We start from the raw sequence: 21429 nt of genomic DNA on the forward strand, positions 1-21429 counted from the left end.
TACCCCTGACACCAACTCTCTCACTTACTCTTTCAAATCTTCTCTCAGCTGCACTAAAATTTGTCAAAAAAAAATCATAAGTCGTTGAAGAAAGGAATGAGTAGAGAGAGAGAGAGAGAGAGAGAGAGAGAGAGAGAGAGAGAGAGAGAGAGAGAGAGAGAGAGAGAGAGAGAGAGAGAGAGAGAGAGAGAGAGAGAGAGAGAGAGAGAGAGAGATAGGATGAATGCCGAGTTGCAGTAGACGTTTGAGAGGCTCAGAGTGGTAGAGGAGGTGAAGGAGAGGCTATGCTCACAGCTTGAAAGCTTCATGGGTTTCCGGCGGGGTTTTCCGATTCTGGCCAAATCATGGTGGCTCACCAATGTCAGAAGCTTCCTATTGTCCTCTCTGACATATCCACAGTGTTGGTTTGTCTAGATGATAAGGCAGGGAGTAGGAATGGCAATGGGGCATGTTGGGGATGGGGATCACAATACCATCCCCATCCCCGAGGTCATTCTCCACCCCCATCCCAGCCCCAATCCCCAATAAAAATATATTGGGGATCCCCCGTCCCCATCCCCACTGGGGACTAAGCCTCCAAACCTGCCCCAAATCCCCAATAAGAATTTAAATAAATTTTTTTTTTCTCATATTGTCTTTTTTAAAATCAAAATCTACAACAAATAAAATTAAAACATAATTAAATTCATAAATTATAATTCAGTGAGACAGTGACTGCAAAAGTCAAAACACCATTAAAGCGAAAGTGTAGCCATTAAAGTAAAGTAATAAATGTATATATTTGTGATTTATATTATAAAAAATAAAAATATATATATATATATATATATACGGGCGGGTTCTGAAGCGGACGTCCGCACTTGGCTAAAGTGCGGACGGCGACGCAGAGGCGGTGTTCCAGGCTTGGCCGGCGGCTCGGGGCTTGGCGGACGGAGGCCGGAGGCTTGGCGGACGGTTCTGGGCAGCGTTCGAGGTCGGAGGAGGTCGGAGTTGCAGGTTTCTGGGCAAGGCTGCAAGCCTGCAACCACGTCGCCGGCGACTCCACCGACTGCAGACCCGTTCGTCTGACCCGTGGAGTCCGTCCGGCAAGCTCCGCCGCTCCGTCGCACCCCGAGCCGAGCTGCAGCAGCGCCGTCCGCACTTTAACGAAAGTGCGGACGTCCTCTTCAGAACGCGGTCGTGTGTGTATATATATATATATAAATTAAATATATGTATATATTATTGGGGCGGGTTTGGGTATGGGGATCACAATATCATCCCCGCCCCATCCCCAATCTTAGATAACAGGGATTGGGGATCCCCATCCCCATTCCCCATTTGTAACCATTTTCTCGCCCCATTAGGGGCAGGTATCCAACTAGCAGGGAGAATCGAAGCTGAGAAGCTTCAGTGCTTCCAGCGAGTTTTCTGGCTAGTCCGGTCACTGTTGATGGTAAATGAGGTATGAAACTTGATCAACTCTTCGAGGTCTACATGTTTATTTACTTGGTTTTGATTTTAGTGAAGGTTTGAGAAATTTGGAGTTTTGGATGATTTCGGCCACAGTTAAATCCACCATGTGTGACTGTTGTGCTGGTCTTCCTGGCTCATTCTAGATTCAGGTCTTGCTCAGGAATGTGTTATGAGGATGTCCATGCTTGAAGATTGTTTCTTGGTTTAGAAATGTTGAATTGTGATTTTGGTGGTGATCTTTTACTATTCATAGCGGGAGTAGTGGCGGCAATGGTTGGTAGTGGTTCATACCTGGATTATGGTTTAGGTTTTGGATGGGGACGAGAGAGAGAGAGAACATGAGTTTGCTGGGTTTGAACGGGGACGAAAGAAAGAGAGAACAATACTCTCTCCTATTTTTAATTTCTCTCTTTTCATTAATTATTAATGTTAATAATCTATTAATACTAAATTAGGGAGTGACTGATTTGCCCCTCAAAGTTTGACCAAAATCACATTGACTAACGGTGGATGTAACGACATGTACATATTTTTGGTCGAGATTACAAGTTTATGTACCGTTTTGATTTATTTAAAAGAAAATGTACCAAACTTCGGAGTCACCCATTTGTCGTGTACTGTTGTTAAAAAAATTTCTTTAATAAATTACCCTTGCTCCGTCGGGGTTTAAGCAAAAAAAAATTCCATACTCAATGTGGTGCTTTGCTAATTAATATACTTAAATACCAAATTAGGAAAGCCTCGAGTGAATAATTTTACACTGTAATTATTTGGTCAGTCACCGTTCGATTGACATCGGACGGTTGACAGCTAAGTGATGAAATCTGAGATGAGAGCTGTCAACCGTCCGATCTCAATCGAACGGTGACTGACCAAATGATATTTGGTCAGTAGGTGACCATGTGAACGGGGCCGTTATACCTAAGTAACCTAGCTGAACTCTCAAAAAAAAAAAAAAAGTAACCTAGTTGAAGTTACATAGTTTTGGAATCATGACACATTCAAGTAATATGGCAGAGAGCAATATAGATTAATACATATACTTATTAGTAGGGCTAGTTTGGAATTACTGTGACTTTAAAAAAAAATGTTACTGCTGTGTTATAAGAATAATCAGCTGTGAATTAAAACAGTTTCGTATTTTTAAATAATACTTTTAAAAGTACTGTCAGTACATAAAATAACTTTATAGTGTTTGCTAAATTATAAGTAAAAGCGTTGTAGGTATATTTATTGACCACAAAGAACATGATTTAAAAAAAAAAAATTATTTCACTCCTTAACAAATCGATCATGTCCATTTTTTTTTCTCCTTAACTGAATTTTTTTTACCAATTTACCCCTTATATATTAAAATGCTTTAAATAAGAAATAATTAATTAGGATAATAAAGTTAATTAAAAAAATAAAAAATTAAATTAAATGTAGTGGAAATAGGATGGGTGGAAACTCCAACAATATTTTTAACTACCTCCTCACACACTCGAGAAAAAAAAAATTCTACATACAGAGTGTGTAGGCCAATGCAAGTGTGTGTGTGTGTGTAGCCCTCATCATTTGGCCCTTCGGACCTAAGCCCACCCTAAATCCGCCTGGCCCGTAGGGCCTAAGCCCGACGTGACCCTTTCATTAGGCCTGGTCGGGCCCGACCCTTTTTGAAATAGGATAGGATATGAGTCATGCAAATGAAGCCCGACCCTACTCTTCAGCCCAGCCCAACCTTAAGGGCCAAGCACGACCCGGCCCTAAATTTATATATTTTATTTTTGTTATTTTATATTCCATAGAAATAGAAATATTGAATCAATTATGCTATACATACAGAGGTACTTAGCTAAGACATACAGAAGCATTGAATCAATTATGCTATTGAGACACCGTCTAATTGAAAAACTATAGGGTATATAATAACACCATTGGCTACTTAGCTAACTAGTACTTAGCTATAACACCCTTTAATAAATTCCTTGATATACATGATTGAATCTTAAAGTTCATCATACTACATAAATGACATCTAAGTTAATTGTAATAGCTCAGCCAGCATTGGATGATTCTCTTTTAGTAATTTGTAAGGAAACAATTAACCAAATCCCAAAATAAGTGGTTGACAATTAAGCATGTATGAAAACATAGTAAACCATAATAGACAGAGACAAAAACGAAAGCCTTACAACAATTAACCAAATCCCAGTATCTAACATCTGCTGAGAGTAGAGCTGCTGTAGCTGAGTTTTTTTTTTTTTTTTTTTCAATTTATATAGTTAGTAAAATTGTGTTTTATGTGAGTTCAAAGGCTTGACCTGGCCCTATTCGGAAAGCCTGGCCTCGCCCGGCCCTATTGACCCTTGTGGGATGGACCTTAAGGGCGGATAAGGGCTTACATATTGAAGCCTCGGCCCGGCCTGACTCGGCTCTAAACTTCGTTGACTTGGTCAAAGTCCAGCCCTACTCTACCCTAAGCTCTAAAATTTATGATAGGGTCAGCCCTAGGCCGCCCCATGATGAGGTCTATGTGTATGTATTACATCTTCCGGACACCACTAATTGAAGAATAGCGTATTCCACAATGTTTAGGCAATTTTGTTTAAATATGGGGTATACATCATTTCTCAAAGTGGCCTTTACACTAGCTTCTTTTTACACAAGAAAGGAATGCTTCACAGTTGTTGTCATGTGAGTGATCGACGACCTAAAGTTGGGGATAGTGCACGCTTCATGAGGCATCAACTAACGAATTTGTGTGAACCACTCATAAGTATCCCGTTCTACCAATTTGTCAATACCTTCACCACTTAATTAAGAGATTATGAAATAGAATATTTTATTCAAAATATTGTCAACCACTCGATCAACTTATAACTACCTTCACAATCTCATTACCATCAAGATGGCGATATACTTTCTATCTAACCAAAATTCAATGACTTTATGAATTCATTGCAAGAAACATATTATGGGAGGGAAAATTTACATTTTTCCCCTATGAGTTAATTCTAAATCTTATCATATACCGAGTTGGAGCAATAATGATTCTTGAAACAATCATAAAAACCTGTTCATTTTTCTTAGATAGATTGATCGTAAATTCATTAATTCTTTCCATTTGATGACTGGTGATGAAAGAAATATTCACTCAACTCGATAAATGTATAACCAAGCAAGCAATGAATAGGAAATGTGAAAAGGAAAATGTTGGAGGGAAAGGTTGCCAGCGGCCTAGCATTCCTCATTGAGTATTCTCACACAGAGTTTAAGCTACAATGGTTCCTGGGACTCAGATTTTGGTGCCACATTGAATCTGTGAACCAAGGAGGAATTTGTGACAGGGGTGAGTAATGTTAACTTCATAATCCCCGATTCCCCGTGGAAGAGGGAGGCCTCAAAGAAACCATTAGCGTCTGTTGTGGCAGAAGTCGAATCGAAAGCCCACAAACCCCATTCATGTAGTAACTTGTCCACAACATTACCAGTGGCCAAGTTTTTGAAATTGTAATCGGTTAAGCACATTCTGTAACATCCTTGAGGTTGCCATGCAGACCAAATCACAATTCCTTGAATTTGTGGGTGAGAATGTACCTCCCTTAGAATCTGCTCCAAGTACCATGCCTGCCCATATGAAATTCAACACAGATTAGTTAAGTTAAAGAAACTACCTACTAAAACCGAATTGTATTACTCAATTACTTTTAATTGTATCACTCAATTATTTTACCTGATTAGGACCACTTTGCACATATAATTCTGTAATCCAAATGGGCACTTTCGCAGTGGCAAGATAATCAATACTCAATAGAAGCCCTTATGTAAGGAATGTTGGGAGTAACAAAATGTGACTCAAGTCCAATCCCGAATCGGCCTCTGAAATTATCCTTTACCCTTTTAATCCCTCTGAGCCTGTTAATGTACGCTTTTGGCGAGGCTTTCCAATCTCTGCTATCCTCAACGGTATTGAAATCATTCAAGAATAAAGGGGTTGCTCCATCAGCTTTAAGAGCCCAATTATACATAATGCCTGAAGCTGCTGCACCAATCCTTCTTTCAAAGAAATCAAAATGCAAATTTTCGTTAACAACATTCCAAGCAATGAGTTTGCCCTTGTATCTCTTCACAATATTATGTGCTCTCCAATATGCGTCCATGGTGAGTTGTTTCGTAGGGAGTGATTTGACCAGCCTTGTTGATACTGTGGATCATCCCAGAAAATATTGTGACTGTTGAAGGACATCGACATTAGGGCTGTCAATGGGTCGTGTCGGGTTGGGTTCGTGTCGGGTCAAGGTATTTGTCGTGTCGCAAGATACAAACCCAAACCCAACCCATTTAATAATCGTGTCAAAAATCTAAACCCAAACCCAACCTATTTATTAAACGGGTTACCCGTTTCCAACCCGCTTAACCCATTTAACAAATAGGTCGTGTCGAATTAGACAAAATGACCCATTTAAGGGTTAACAATGCGACCCATTTAACTAAAAAAATACATAAATTGATTAAATTCACTAAAAACTCCACAAGACGAAGAATATAAATAATTATATATATTCATAAATAATTAAATCCAATAATTATAAAGCAAAATATTTCAAATTATCTAATCCTATGATCAAATACTCCCAACGTCCAAAAGTTCAAGAAGAATTATAACATAATCGGGTTATACGGGTTCACTTCGTGTTAACGGGTTGACCCATGGCCGACCCATTTATTAAATGAGTCATGGCGGGTTGACCCGCGGCTGACCCGCTTTTTAATCGTGCGGGTTCAACCCGCTTTATTTCGTGCGGGTTTCGAGTCGTGTTATCGAGTCGTGTCGGAATTGACAGCCCTAATCGACATTGAGTGTGCCTCTTCAAATTAGAGTTTAGTTCTAGAGTTGTAATAGGAGAAAAGGTTCTAGATTTCCTAATTTTTCAGATTCTATTTCCTTATATGACAAGATTATGTACTTTATAAATCTCTATATAAAGGGCTCCTATTATCAATAATAGAATACACACAATTCTCGAATCATACTTTCCTTAAACACGTTATCAGCACGAGCCCTAACCCTACCCTAAAAGAAAAAGAAAAGAAAAAGAAAACCCTAAAAACCCTCCTCAATCACCAAAACTGCCGCAAGCCCTAGCCGAGCTAACCACCCAGCCCTGCAACCCCCGCAGCTCCTACGCACCCTTGCGCTCGTTCCTCCCTATCTGTGCACCAGCGTGCCTGCTGCCCCCGCAGCCCCTGCGCACCACCTGCTAACCCATGCTAGTGTCTGCTATCCTGCAACCCGCAGCCTGCCCTCCGCGCGCACAGTTTGCCCCGCAGCAACCCGAGCGCCTGCCTTTCGCAACCGGCCTGCCTGCTTCAAGCGCACGTTGCTGCCTGTCCAGTAGCTGCTACCGCACACTGTCCCTGCTGCTGCTGTCGCCCACTACTGCTGCCGCTGCCGCTTGCTGCTGCTATTCCAACACGCGCGTGTTCTCAAGCCCCGAATAATCGAGCAAGTTTTTGTGATTAAAGTTCCTGCTTTCTTGTCTTTTAAATTTCTTTATTTGTTGCAGGATTTGCAATATACGAACATGGGTTCGATTATTTAAGCAAAATTGTGGGGATTCACGCTAAACGAACTAAGAGTGTTCGTAATCAATGAACTAAGAGTGTTTATAATATTCGAACTAAGAGCGTTCGTAATCAATGAACTAAGAGTGTTCATAATATTCGGACTAAGAGCATCCGCAAGCATCAAATTGTGACGATATTAAACATCATTGTTTCGGTCTAATCCAAATATTCTTGGAAATCGATTTCTTGGTAGCGTAGCTCGGAAATCTTATTTATATTAGTTTTCGTGGAAGCATTGACTCCGAAACTAATTTGTTCTTGTTACACCCTTTTTCAGGATGTCAAACTTGAATGAGCTCGATTTTACTCCATTGGATTCTATGGGCACGGGATATTTATTGCCTACAATCCAAGAGCCTTGTTCTAAAGGAACCACTGAAGACTCACAAACTGAGATAGATAATTTCAGGGCACTTACCCTGATGAAGCGCCACATTGAGATGGCATTCCAGTTTGAGTTCATGAATGACGATAGCGCTAGAAACCTTTGGGTAGCGCTTCGTGAATGTTTTAACACCATTCACAATTTTCCTAACTTAGAAGCATGATGGAATTATCTCTGCTTCTCTAACTTTGACAAAGTTATGGAATATCGTTCGGAAGCTCTCTGCATCAGACATTGATGCATGCCTGTGAAAAACTATCACAGAAGAACAATTGATTGAGAAAACCCTCAATACCTTCCCTGTCTATGCTATGAGGTCCTCCGATTTATTTCGGACTCATGTAAATGCAAGACGGATCAAAAATTTCCATCAGCTAATTGGAGCTATGGCATGTGTTGAAAGGCACAGCCACGAACTTTGTGAATCGAAAATATGGTAGGCCTCTGACTTGATACACATTTACGCAAGCGTACGTATCATTGTCAAGATAGGGAAATATTATGCCCAAAGTTATCGTACCATGGGGATTAGTGGCTAACCCACAATCCTTAGATTGTTGGAACTAAAGACACTTAGCATGTAAAAGAAGGAACAAAATAAACAAAAATTTTACTCTAAGACACCAAGCCTTAGCGATGCTCGGCTTTGGTTTGCACCGAAGCTTAATCAAAGCTATGAGCCTAGTGATGACTATTTACAATGAAGTAGCAAGTGTTACTGAAAATGTAATTTGCATTTCTAATAACTAAAATGCAAGAATTTAAATGAAAATTTTAATTAACAACTAAATTAAATAAAGGAAAGAAAACTAAACAATGAATATAAATATGGGATTGGTAGTTGGGATGAATCCTAACCCTAATTCAATGCTCTCGATGCTAATTTGATTTACGTGTAATTTATTAAAGATGGTAGAAGCCGTACCCAAGCCTTTTCAAAGCTCAAGGGCCGAAATTCTCTTTCATGGTATTCCTACTCCGGTTCAGGGGCCGTAGGAACTCACTTGACATGAATTAGAGCCGGTTCAAGGGTCACTAATTCACATCAAGAGGCTTAGAGTTCAAGGAATTAGGAAACTAAGCTCACCATAATTGCGATCAAGCTAATCATGTAGTGAACCATGCTTGTACTTCCCACGAATATTAAATCAGGGTTCTAGCTCTAAAATCTAAGGATATCTTCTCTTAAATTTTAATCTAGACTTATTAAAACACATACCCAAGAGTTGACAATTCCTAAGCATGCATTCTAATCAATTATCACAAAACACAAGCATCCAATAATTAATAAATTCCATATATAAATTAAATTAAGCATCCATTACATCAAATTTGGGTTAGGGCACACAATCCTAATACCTAAGAAAATTTCTACTCACTACCCATAAATATATACATCATCAATTTCATACAAATAAAAGAGGGAAAGGTATAGAAGAGGGAGAACAATCAAGACAAGCTACCAATGCTAAAAAGCATACATAACAAGTCTTGAGATTATACTTTCTCTCTTTTACCCAAGTGGTGATTAAACCCCTTATGCTTGAAAGTGCTTCTTCCCCTTGAATTTTGTGAAATTGATGAGAAGATTAAATTTTGGTGAGGTGGATCTTGGTAAGGAGGTGTGGATCTTGGTGAGGAGAAGAAAAGATGAGAAGAATGAATCTTAGTGAGGAGGTGTGAATCTTGGTGAGGAAAAGAAAATGGAGAGATTGGGATTTTGGTGTTTTTGGAGAAGGAAAAATGGGTATCAAACTAATGGTAGTGGTCTGGTCGTGGTATGGTGATGGGAAAGGGCAGAAGCCCTCTCCTCCGTTCGGCGCTGTTCCTCCGGCCAGATTGATGAGATGCGAATGGGTCTGTGGCTTTTATAGAACAAGGGAAGACTGGTGTGCCACGTGTCATAAGTACACTGGTTGAATGGTGTAGGGATAATGTCACGTGCTGTTGTGCGTTTGGCAGTAAGAGAAAGAATGAACTGCTGCACTCCTTCTTTGCATAATTAAACCAAATGATTAATCGAATTTCTGCCACGTGTCACCAATATACATGATCTTGGACCCTTTTAATTATGCTAACGTCCAGCCTAATAATTAACCTTAATTAACCACTAGTTAATTAAGACTAATGGTTAATTAAGGATGCTTTGATTTAGAGCTGACGACATCGACCTTCATTGAAAACTCTACCTTGCTACGATGATTTCGCACATTTTGCTTTCAATTTCCGCAACTCCGCTTATTTTCTATAAATAAACAAAATATATTAATTACATAATAATTAACTTGAGTATTAGCTTAGTTTTAATATTTTAGATATAATTACCCGCATATAAATGCTTGTAATCAGCCTCAAGATGGCTACCATGAGCACCATTCAATGGCTAGAAGAAGTCGCCATGGATGATATGATCAACATGCTCATGAAGGTAATCGCCAAAGTTGGCAAATACATGACCAAATGAGTCATGACGTTGAGGGTTGGGGGTTGGACACCATGGTGCCACTTTTGGCCATGGTAACACTATTCCAACGCCAATGGTCCTAGGGACCATTTATATTGCGTCAACACGCCTCAATCAAGAGAGCATCCTCTACATTATGTTTTATGGAGTACTTGATCAATGGTGATCAAGACATCGAGTTCAAAAAGACTTTAAATCTGGCGATGAAGACAAAATGCCGCAGATTTTTATTTTGAATAGTCTTTTATTTTTTCAAAAATTATGTAATGGCAATTATGCCTTAATCAATAAATGACAATTTTGTATCAACTCTTTCTCAAGTGGCGCATCCAATGAAGTATGATGTCTAGGAAAGTGATTGAGATCAGTGGTACTTAAGAGAACCTTACTCCACCGATATCTCTCTCTACTTCCCTAGTCATATTTGATTAGAATTACCAAACGGATTGAGTAACTACGATTTGTCTAAGTATGATCTTTATTTTGGATTAGACTTTGGTTAAGAAACTTTGATGTAATCATTGGCTATTAATAAAATGTCGATTATTTTACTTGATGTCTTGGACATACCTTAATTCGAACTTTATTAGAAAGATATAAAAGCCAATGGTTTTTATGTGGAAACACATTGTGAGAATGGACAAGAGTTCCTTTGCATCACCTCTAATGACTATGGACATAAATGAGTATTAGAGAAACTTATGTGTCGCTCTAGTGGGTTGTATTAAACCACTATTCGAGTCATTGAATCCAACCATGTCATGAGAGATGACTTATGGGATTCTGACACATATAGACTTTGGCACGACCGTTTGGAACACCCAGGTCATGATATGATGATCCGTGATACTAAAGACTTCACACGGACATCTCTTCTTCAGAACGAAGAGAAGTGAGAATCAAAGTCAATTCAAAGAGAGCATTGCACCGCCGCTGCGCCTTGGGGCGCCGCTGCCATGCACCACCGGCTGGCCAACGCCGGCGCCGTGATCCCCCTGCGGCAAAATCATGGCTTTGACGCCATGTATGGAGACTTGGCTCCTCTCTCTACTTCTCAAAGTAAATTGTGACATTGAAGCTCAATCAAAACCTTTATTGGTTGATTATAAGGCCAACTTTTTGTTCTGTAAAGCCTGTTTTTTTTAGGATCAAGACCATCCTATGCAAAGGACACTAAAGAAATAATTTCATTCTTACATAGAATCCAAGGAGATTTTGTGGATCGATTTAACCAACTTGTGGACTGCTTAGATGTTTTATGGTGTTAGTTAATGTGCGGACACGCTGGTCACATGTCACGCTATCATCCACTCGTAATGCTGCTTATGATCAACTCCTAGCCCAGAACATATGGCTACAGGCTCACTACCCAGATCATCCCATTAAGTCAATTTGACTTGATAATGCTAGAGAGTTTACATCGAAAATTTTCGATGACTATTGCGTATCATTGGGTATTGATATCAAGTATCATATTGTCATGTACACACCCGATTGGTCTCTCGAAAAAGCCACCATTAAAAGACTACGATGGTAGCTTGGACTTTGGTAATGTACACTAATATTTTTGCTTGGGTTTTGCAATATCGCATGCAGCTATGCTAATTCGTCTACGACTCATAGCAGCCACTCAACTTTTATTTGCATTACAGCTAGTGACTGGGTTCGAGTCTAATATCTCGTACTTCTGCATATTTGAGTGTTCGGTTTATATGCCAATTGCGCCGCCACAGCGCATCAACATGAGTCATTGCAACTAATGCATATATATATATATATATATATATATATTTGTGTTAGACATAAGTCTCCAACTATAAGTCCGTTATGTAGAACCCTTGACAGACGATCTCTTTTTCCCTAGATTTGCGAATTGTCACTTTGATGAGACATCCTTCCCGTCGTTAGAGGGAGATTAGAACGTCAATGTTCAACAGGAATGACATGAATTGTCGTGGTCTGTCCCCACTATGTCTCATATTGATCCTCTAAAAGTGACAAAATCACATATACCTGTTGCAAACATGTCTGCAAGGATTGATGTCCCCACAAGAGGACATAGTACCACCAAGAGGAGATGGTACGGCACCACTACCATGAATGGTGGTATGGTGACGCCACAAAGGTGGCATAATGGCGTCATAGGCCATGGGTTCCACTAGAGAGTGTAGAAGACCCATAGGTTCGATGGATTCTTGCCCTAGGAAGAGAACGAGTTTGGCATAACTTGATTCATTGATCATTGATACTCAAAATCCTTCCCATGAGAATATTCTGGATTATGGTTATGTCCAAGAGACATCGTTGGGGGACACCTTAATGTTAGAACCAATTCCTGAGAATATAGAGATCTCTACGAACTACACTAGTGTACACGAGGACGTGGAATTATTGAGACCAATGACATCGAACCTTACTCCGTTGAAGAATGCCAACGTAGAGAAAATTGGCCTAAATGGAAAGATGAGATCCATGTTGAATTTGATTCACTAACGAAGAGGAAGGATTTCGAGCCTAAGATGCCAACACCTCCTAATATAAAACCTGTTGACATTAATAGGTCTTCGTTAGATAGCGTGATGAGAAAAAAATATGGTAATCTCACCTTATGGCGCAAGACTTCTCACAAAACACCCTGGAATCAACTACGAGAAGACATATTCTTTCTTAATGGATGTCATTGCACTCCACTACCTTGTCAGTTTGGTAGTTTATGAATAACTGAACATGCAGCTTACGAATGTGGTCACTACGTATCTCTATGGGGATCTAGATACGGAATATAATGAAGGTTCTTGAGAACTTCATTTACCCAAGTCAAGTAGCTCTAGACCACAGAGCGTGTTTGCAACTAGGTTTAAATACTCATTAAAGTGACTACTTGATTGGGAAGGGATATGAGCGTGTTTGCAATTGTCGCAGTTTATGTTGATAAACATAATTGGAACCTTTGAGGGAAACCGCTAAACATATGAAATCCGAGTTTGAGATGAAGGACCTTGGGAGAACACGGTTTTGTCTAAATTTAGAATTTGTATACCGTGTCAATAAATGCTTTGCATTTTGATAAAGTCAAAGATGCACTTTCATGGTCGTCCGTAGTCTTGACCCTAAGAGGGATACGTTTCGTCCCAGGGATGATGACGAAGACATGTTAATTGCCAGAAATGTCTTACCTAAGTACAATAGGCACATTATTGTACTTAACACAATACAAGACTGGATGCCTCATTTATTACGAACTTGTTGGCTAGATATAGCCCCGCGCCAACGCAACGCCATTGGACTGGTATAAAGATAATCTTTCGTTACTTAAAATGTACGATAGATATGGGCTTGTTCTATCCTTGCAGAGAGAAAAGAATGACGGAAGAATGAGAACGGATCTCATTAGCTCAAGTGGCACTGTCCAAGATGCTGTGATCGGCAAAAACCACCGGTCACCCATCCTCCTCCCTTACATCAAAATGATGATGATGTTTTGATGGATTTTGTTGATGTAGGGTATCTCTCTGACCCTCACAAATTTCGTTCCCAGACCAATTATGTCTTTACTATGGGAAGCACCGCGATATCTTGGAGGTTTACAAAGTAGACCCTTGTTGCTACTTCCTAAAATCATGCAGAGATTATTGCTCTACATAAAGCCGTGCGTGAATGCATATGGCTAAGGTCTGTAATTAGACACATTCGAGGAGCTTGTGGTTTGAAGTCTATCACAGATGAACCTACATGCATTTATGAATTGAGCAAATGAAATTAGGTTTCATCAAGGGCAACAACACCAAGCATATATCGCCTAAGTTCTTTTACAATCAGCAACAACATTAATCATTTCTAAAGATTGAAGTGAAACAAATCCAATCAGAGGATAATGTAGCGGACTTATTCACTAAGTTGTTACCTAAATCCACCTTTGAGAAACATGTGAAGAGCCTCGGATTGAGAAAATTATCCGAACTCCCATGATTGTAGCAATCAGGGGGAGATGTCAACATCAGGGGGAGGAATGATGTCTACATGATCGATCTCAAAGAGTGAAGGATGTGTTGTGCTCTTTTTGTCCTTCGACCAGGGTTATTTTTGTCTCTTAGGGTTTTTGTTACCTGGAAAGGCTTTTAAAGAGGCAACGACCAAAGCCTCATTACCAAGTTTGAGCGGCACAAGGGGGAGTGTTGAAGGATATCGACATTGAGTGTGCCTCTTCAAACTAGGGTTTAGTTCTAGAGTTGTAATAGGAGAGAAGGTTCTAGATTTCCTAATTATTCGGATTCTATTTCCTTGTATGACAAGATTATGTACTTTGTAAATCTCTATATAAAAGGCTCCTATTATCAATAATAGAATACACACAATTCTCTCTACAATTCTCGAATCATATTTTTCCTTAAACAGTGACCTCTTACTTTGCAAAGCAAAGCATGGCATTAGGGACCGAGTAGTCCTGATGTCCCTCGGAAGTTTCTGTGCTATACCATTTCATTCGTTTTCGAATGTTGTCACTCTGAATCTTGATGTGAACCAATTTTGGTACGCAATGTTGGCGAGAATGTGATTGTTCATAGCACAACCAAATGGGAAACCTCCTGCCTTTTGTTTTATAGAGATTGTAGCATTTGGTAGAGGGGTTCCTTGCATATCAACTGTTGGAATTTCACCTTGCTCTTACGAATCTACACAAAATTTTGTTCATTTTTATTATGTATGTTCTCTCTTCCTTTTTTGTATCAATTTAGAAAACGATATTGTCACTAGACCGGGAAATGTACGCTATCAAAATGAGTGCAGAAAGACAATTGTGAAAGTGCAAATTATGATATTTACTTGAGAATGCTTGCCTTTTTAATGCTTTGATCTTGATGAGACTTCCACTGCTCCTGGGTGAAAGATTGTAAAGAGATGCTATCAACCCAAATTTCGACCGTTGTGTTTTTGCTGTGGAGTGTTATACAAAGGAATTCATAATTACCAGTATATACAAAGAATATATGGTACAAACAATTTTATTGCTACGTTTGTGATGATCAATCAAATAAGTAAAAACCTCAAAATAGAGCTCGGCAGGGCCTGAGGCATTCATGGTTAGGCCACCCTTGAGCAAGGTCCAACAATTTGATTAATTCAGCAATAGTTGCACCAGCATGAATGAATCCAGTAGATGTGTTAAAAACAGCTGTTACCGGAACGTTGCTATCATTGCTCACTTGTACCCAAGATGCACGTACATATGCATCGATAAAAACTAGCAATGGTGCCCACGCTTTGCCGCGGGATTTGTTCTTGCTTACAATTTAAGAGACAGTTTCCTTGTTTTGAGTTTAAATTATTGCAGTTTTCAGAACATTCTACCAAGGCATTCTATCAAAACATCAAGTATTGCAGGAAGGAGGGAACCTAATGTACTTATATAGAAATGTACTTTAAAAAGGATCAAAACAGCTATGAAATTTTATTAAATGTAAACTAATTCTGATCATATTGGAAATTTTCTTTTTTAACACTCAGATTACCCACTGAACATGGAATACAAAGATGAGCTTCATCAAATATGAAAAAGAATAAGTATGTATTCTAAATATAATATTTTGATCTAAGAATGAAGAAATAACAGTACATCTGATGCAAAAAAAGAGGTTCTGTAATAAAAAAAAATTGATCCAGATTTTATTCTGTTGCTCAGGTTCTGCATGTGTATCATTCCCTACTTGAACTCCCACCAATATCACTCAAATTTGATCCAGATTGTAGTTCAATCCCTGTAGTGGAAGCTACCTGATCATCGAATTTCACAATGCACATTTGGCGAATTATCCTGAATCAAACATTAAACAATTGAGCCTACCATGTAAAATTATAGCAATAGCTAGAACATTGTTTTCTCCAATTTCTGCAGCTCTTAGATTTATTTCATTTCTGCCCTGGACCTATATAAAAAAATATATAAAAAATACCCAAAGTATATGCACTAATCCCAGTAAGAACTCCATAGTGAAGGAAGTGGATAATATTGTTCTAATCATCTTTAAAGGATAAGCACATGCATAATGGACTTTTGGCTGAGTAACAAATTAATTTGTAGAGCTAGAATGCACCAGCATACACAAGTTTCTTACTCTATTGCTAAAAGATAATAATAGTGGAGATTTTAACAAACAGTGTGGAGGATTCCAGTTCAAATTCCTTTTCTGAAAGGAAACATACTTGATCAGACTACCTTCACCCGTGGATTTTTGGTGTCTGCAGTTTCACCTTTTTCTTCAATCAGCCCAACCAACTGGCCAGAACCTCCATCTGCGATTAGTCAAATATAAATTGCTCAGAAAAACCAAGCTTTCAAATCAAATAGTAGCTTTCAGTAATTACGAATTTATTATGTGCCTAGATAATGGGCATACAGGTATGCATCTTATGATTATTATCTCATCATGACAAATTGGGTTTTCTGGAATACTTGGAGCCTATACTTAAAACTCATTTTTACCATAGACATTTCCTTTCCTCCCAAGTCATTGCAACTAAATTCAATGAAGGCAGATGAACAAAATTTTATTTATCTACAGTAGCTTATGATAGACTAAGTTTAGAAAGTAACCTAAAGACTTTTAGATCATTAGTTAGGTTGGTTGTGAACTTTACATGGTTGTATACATCTGTAAGGGAGTCCAACACCTTAATGAGGTAATGAAGAAAGCATGAGAGGTATTTTTCAAGTAGGTGATCAAAATGGATCACAAAGAACTCTAAGAACCCTAGAAATTCGAGCATCACAAATATACACATCTGAAATACCAAATTCATCAATTCACAACAAACCATGGGGCATCAAGTAGGTGATCAAAATTCAAACTTGAAAATGTGATTCGGTAAATTTGAACAAAAAGAATCAAATCAAATCAAACTCAAATACAAATCCAAATCCAAATCGACCAAATATACGTATGAAAATCTAGAAAAAAAAAAATTGTGTCATTAGAGCTAACAAAGAATAATAATGTCGGCGAGCATCATAGTTCAAAATAGATCTATGCCTTTTCTTGTCAAAGCGCTAATTAAGCAGTGAACTAATTACACCACACATGAAGGTCAGAATTGACCTAATCGTGGTCTAGATCCACAATCTGATAAGAGAATACTAACATAACACACGATCATAACAATTCGGGCCACACATATCCTAACCTACATACTACTGCATATAGTATTGGCAACTAATACACTTGAAGATACAACATGTTCATAACGATGAGATCGAGTTGGTTAAAGTGACCATAAGCAAACTGAGGGCCAGATTTTGCTTGCAGTATTAATTGTATAAATTAATGTTGGGTCGGTGCAAACCCACAACTTTGACATAATGTTCCAAAATTTAGACTTAAAAAACCCAACCACGGCTCATAAATAGGTATTATTCCCTCATCATTTAGACCAAAAAGAAAACCCTTCAAGAGGTTTTAATCACATGCTTTTCTTATTTTCCTGTTCTCCTGCGGAATAAAACTACCAGCAGATCCATTCTAAAGCAAGAGATATGGTATAGCCTAGTTGCATTTGTTGACTCACTCCAAGAGAAATTGAATGTCTTTTCCTAGAATATCAATTCTTGATCAAAATTCAAAACCCAGATGGCATCCTAGAATATCAAAATTCTTGATCAAAATTCAAAATCCAGTACTAGAAACAACGCAATTAGCACCATTTTGATACATAACCAATAAGCATATATAAGCATATAAAAATTGAACATTGATTTCGTGAAGAGGAGCAGAAGGCCAGCTGAATTTTAAACAAAACTCAATCAAATGAACCCCTCACCTGGTTGATCTAGCACGATTATCTTCAAAACCCAAGCACGATTGGTTTAGCTGCAGCAGATCACCAACCCAAACACAATTATCTTGAAACCAAAGATAAACTAAACTGTTAAAAATGGAGTCAGAAGCAGAAATGAAGTCAAGAAATAGGGTCTAGGGTCTTTGGTGTAAAGCAGAAAGAACTAACAACCCAGAAATTAAAAGGCAAATCGGCTCAGAAAGAACTAACTTCGTGCACAGATGATGAGGTGAAAATCTCCTTTCCTGACTATCAGCTATCTCTGTCTATCTCTCTGTGGATCGTTCTTGATATCTCTCTGGATTGCTCTCTATCACACCTGATCTCTCTATCTCTCTCTGGATCGTTCCTCTCTGTCTGTAGATGTAGGTCGTGGAACTTCTGGAAAGGTCAGTGGAGGTCAAAAAAATGAAGGAATTGGCAGCGTGAAATTGTAAAGCAAAGGTAAGGGCAAAATCGCCTTTTCCACACCCAATGAACTGTTGTGAATAGTAAACCGGCCTTTTGTATATTAGTAATTAGATATATACTATATAGAGCGTAACTTCTGCATTGCCTTGTATGAAAGTTACAAAATTTATGTACCAGAAAATGTGTAGAGCTTACTTATGAATTTCCAAGTGAACCTTCTGAAAAAAAGGGAAGATTGAGAGGTTGACAAAATCAAATTAAATTTAGTGGGAGGAAACTTTATGCCAATCTCAACATACGAGCCATCTTTAACTTCCTTCCTTTGATTCCAATTTCATACAAAGCATTGCACACTGATCATGTATATGAAAATGTTCAAGTAAGAATTTAATCAATTTATTAACTTGATATTTGATGTTGGGGCACCTTTTTTTTAGAATGTGAAATTGCCATTAAGCAACAATCAACATACTTCAGAGTTGGTAAGTTATGGCATGTTTGTTAGCTTTTTTTTTTTTTTGGGGAAATTTTCAAACTCTTTATTCAATATACTTAAACGAAATTACAATAAGAAGAAAGTACATTAAGAATAAAATTTGGGGGAATGTTTTCCCAAACTAAAGAAGATCTAGACAGAGAAGTAAAAGAAGATAAACAGTGAGCCACACAATTGGCTTGATGATAAACATGCTTGAACATAGAACCTGGAATGAAATTCAACCCTTCTATGATGTCATCATACACACGACCCAATTGGTAAGTATGGGGAATGACAGCCTGCTTAGTAGCACTAGCAAGAGTTAAAGAATCCGTCTCAAACACTACCGGAGAGAACCCTTTATCTCGTACAAACTTCACAGCTACTCTACCATCAAGAGGCTCCACATGTTCTGCAGAATAAACATCCTCCAAAACCTGACAGAAACCCCCAACACAAGTACCAACAACATCTCTAACAACAACACAAATACCTCTACTAGAACTAGAGCTTGAAAAAGCCCCGTCCATATTTACCTTTAACCAACCTTGAGCAGGAGGTTTCCACCTACAACTCCCCCTCTCAATCCTAGGCAATGACCTCCAATAGAACTGGAAGTCAGTAAGCCTAGCATTTAAGCTGAAAAGCACATCACCTTCTCGGGCCTCTACTTGTTCCCAAACTCTATGATTCCTCTCCTTCCAAGCACCCCATATGAAAAATAATAATTTACACCACCCTTCTTTTGAAAGTTTCTTGAAATAAAAGTTCAACCAATCAAATAAAGTAAGATCAATTGCAGTTACCTCATAAAAAACTCGCTTGAGCTCCTCCTCTGACTCCAATAAAGTCTTCGTAAAAGGATATAAGCGACACAAATGATCCAAGGACTCATTCCCCATCCCACACAACACACACAAATAGGACTCAATTTGTACTCCCTTTGACACCAATCTGTCAACCGTAGGCAATATGTTCTGAAGAACCTTCCATATGCTAATTCGAGCAGTTCCAGGAATACAAGCTTGCCATACACCTTTCCAAACCTTTGAAATAACTGCTGCACCCCCACCATTAGCTGCATGTTGTAGTCCCAAGAAGAGTTTATAGGCACTTTTTACAGTAAATTGGTCTTTTGGGTCAAGATGCCACACTCTTCTATCATTCAAATTTCGTTCTGAGAGTACTAGAGAGAGACTTCACAAGTGCCACATCTTGAGGAACAAAGAACTGCTGCATCTTATTCATATCCCACCTCCCTGGAGCTAAAAGAAGATCCTCCACAAGCAAAGTGACATCCACACCAATTACCCGAGGCACCGGAACAAAAGGATAGGAATTGGGAACCACGGATCCATACAAACTCGAATCCCAGCACCATTACCGATCTGCCACCTTATTCCATGCTTTAGTAAATCCCTAGAACCCACAATGCTCCGCCAAGAAAAAGAAGGAGAACTATGATCGGGTGCCTCAAAAAAATCACAATCAAGAAAATACCTGGCTTTGTACATTTTGGCAATACGAGAATCTGGATTATGTAAAACCCGCCATCCCTGCTTTGCTAACATTGCTTTATTGAAAGCATGGAGATCAAGGAAACCAAGGCCCCCTTCCTCCTTAGGTAAAGAAAGAGTATCCCAAGAGCGCCAATGAATTTTTCTTTTATCCTCCATACTCCCCTACCAAAATTTGGCACACATCTGCTACAAATCATCACAAAAATTCTTTGTGAGTTCAAAGCAACTCATAGCATACGTAGGGAGTGATTGAGCAACCACCCTAATGAGAATATCTTTTCCAGCCCCAGTCAAGCATTTCCCTTGCCAACCATCCAGCTTCTTCCCAAGCCGTTCTTTAATATACTGGATGGTTGCAGTTTTAGCTTTCCCAACATATGTAGGTAGCCCTAAATATTTTTCGTGGGACTCCACCACCACCACCACATTCAACAACTCTGCAATCTCACCCTGTAAAGCTTCTGTAACATTTTTACTAAAAGTAACAGAACTCTTACAAAAATTTACCTTCTGACCAGACGCCATCTCATAAATTTGAAGCACATCTTTAATCTGATTACAAGCTTCAACAGAGGCTTAAGCATAAAGCATACTGTCATCCGCAAAGAGCAGGTGATTAATCTGAGGAGCTTCAGGACAGATAGCTATACCCGGTAATGTTTCCATCGCTTGCCTCTAGTGCAACAATGCAGAAAAGCCATCAGCACCCAATTAAAATAAGTAGGGGGAGAGAGGATCCCCCTGTCTCAACCCTCTAGAAGGTATCACCACCAATTTCTACATCGATAAAACGAGGAGAAGAATCACAGACCTTGACGTTTAGACCCTTCGTCCAGAATAATCCGAGTTCGCCTGATTGCCCAGTACTCAAGACATGTTCTTTATGCGCAAACCCTAGCGCGCGGTGGAGTTTTGCAAAATCTTGATCAAACTGGATTTTCGTTTCACACAAGAATAGAATAGGAGGCCAGTTCTAAGCAATGAGATTTTTCAAGCCATGAACCATGGAAGGATTGCTGATACCTCTGCAATTCCAAGACAAAATCTCCATCAAAGAAGAATAGATGCAGGGCTCGAAAACCTAAATAATTCGGTCTCGTTCCCAAACCCTAGCAGAGCTAGGTCAGTTATATGCCTTTCTATGCTTCTTGTGCAACTTTGGAAGGGCATGTTTGTTAGCTAGCCTAACTAACATCATGGAAGTCATGAATTCAAATCTCACTTACATCAGGGATAGTGTGGGAAGTTACATTGTCGTCTAGAACCAAAAAAAAAA

The 21429-nt window shown here is 38.9% G+C and overlaps 1 protein-coding gene across 1 annotated transcript; it reads right to left on the minus strand.

Moving 5' to 3' along the window:
- Nucleotides 1-4713: 4713 nt before the first annotated feature.
- Nucleotides 4714-5597, minus strand: LOC112170739 (endo-1,4-beta-xylanase 4). Its single transcript, XM_024308048.1, has 2 exons — nucleotides 5334-5597; nucleotides 4714-5064 (listed from the first exon to the last, which is right to left on the minus strand). Exons 1-2 carry the CDS (start codon nucleotides 5595-5597, stop codon nucleotides 4714-4716), a joined length of 615 nt encoding a protein of 204 aa, XP_024163816.1.
- Between the last annotated feature and the right edge of the window lie 15832 nt (nucleotides 5598-21429).

Source organism: Rosa chinensis, chromosome 6 (genome assembly GCF_002994745.2).
Source record: "Rosa chinensis cultivar Old Blush chromosome 6, RchiOBHm-V2, whole genome shotgun sequence".
Classification (NCBI taxonomy): Eukaryota; Viridiplantae; Streptophyta; class Magnoliopsida; order Rosales; family Rosaceae; genus Rosa; species Rosa chinensis.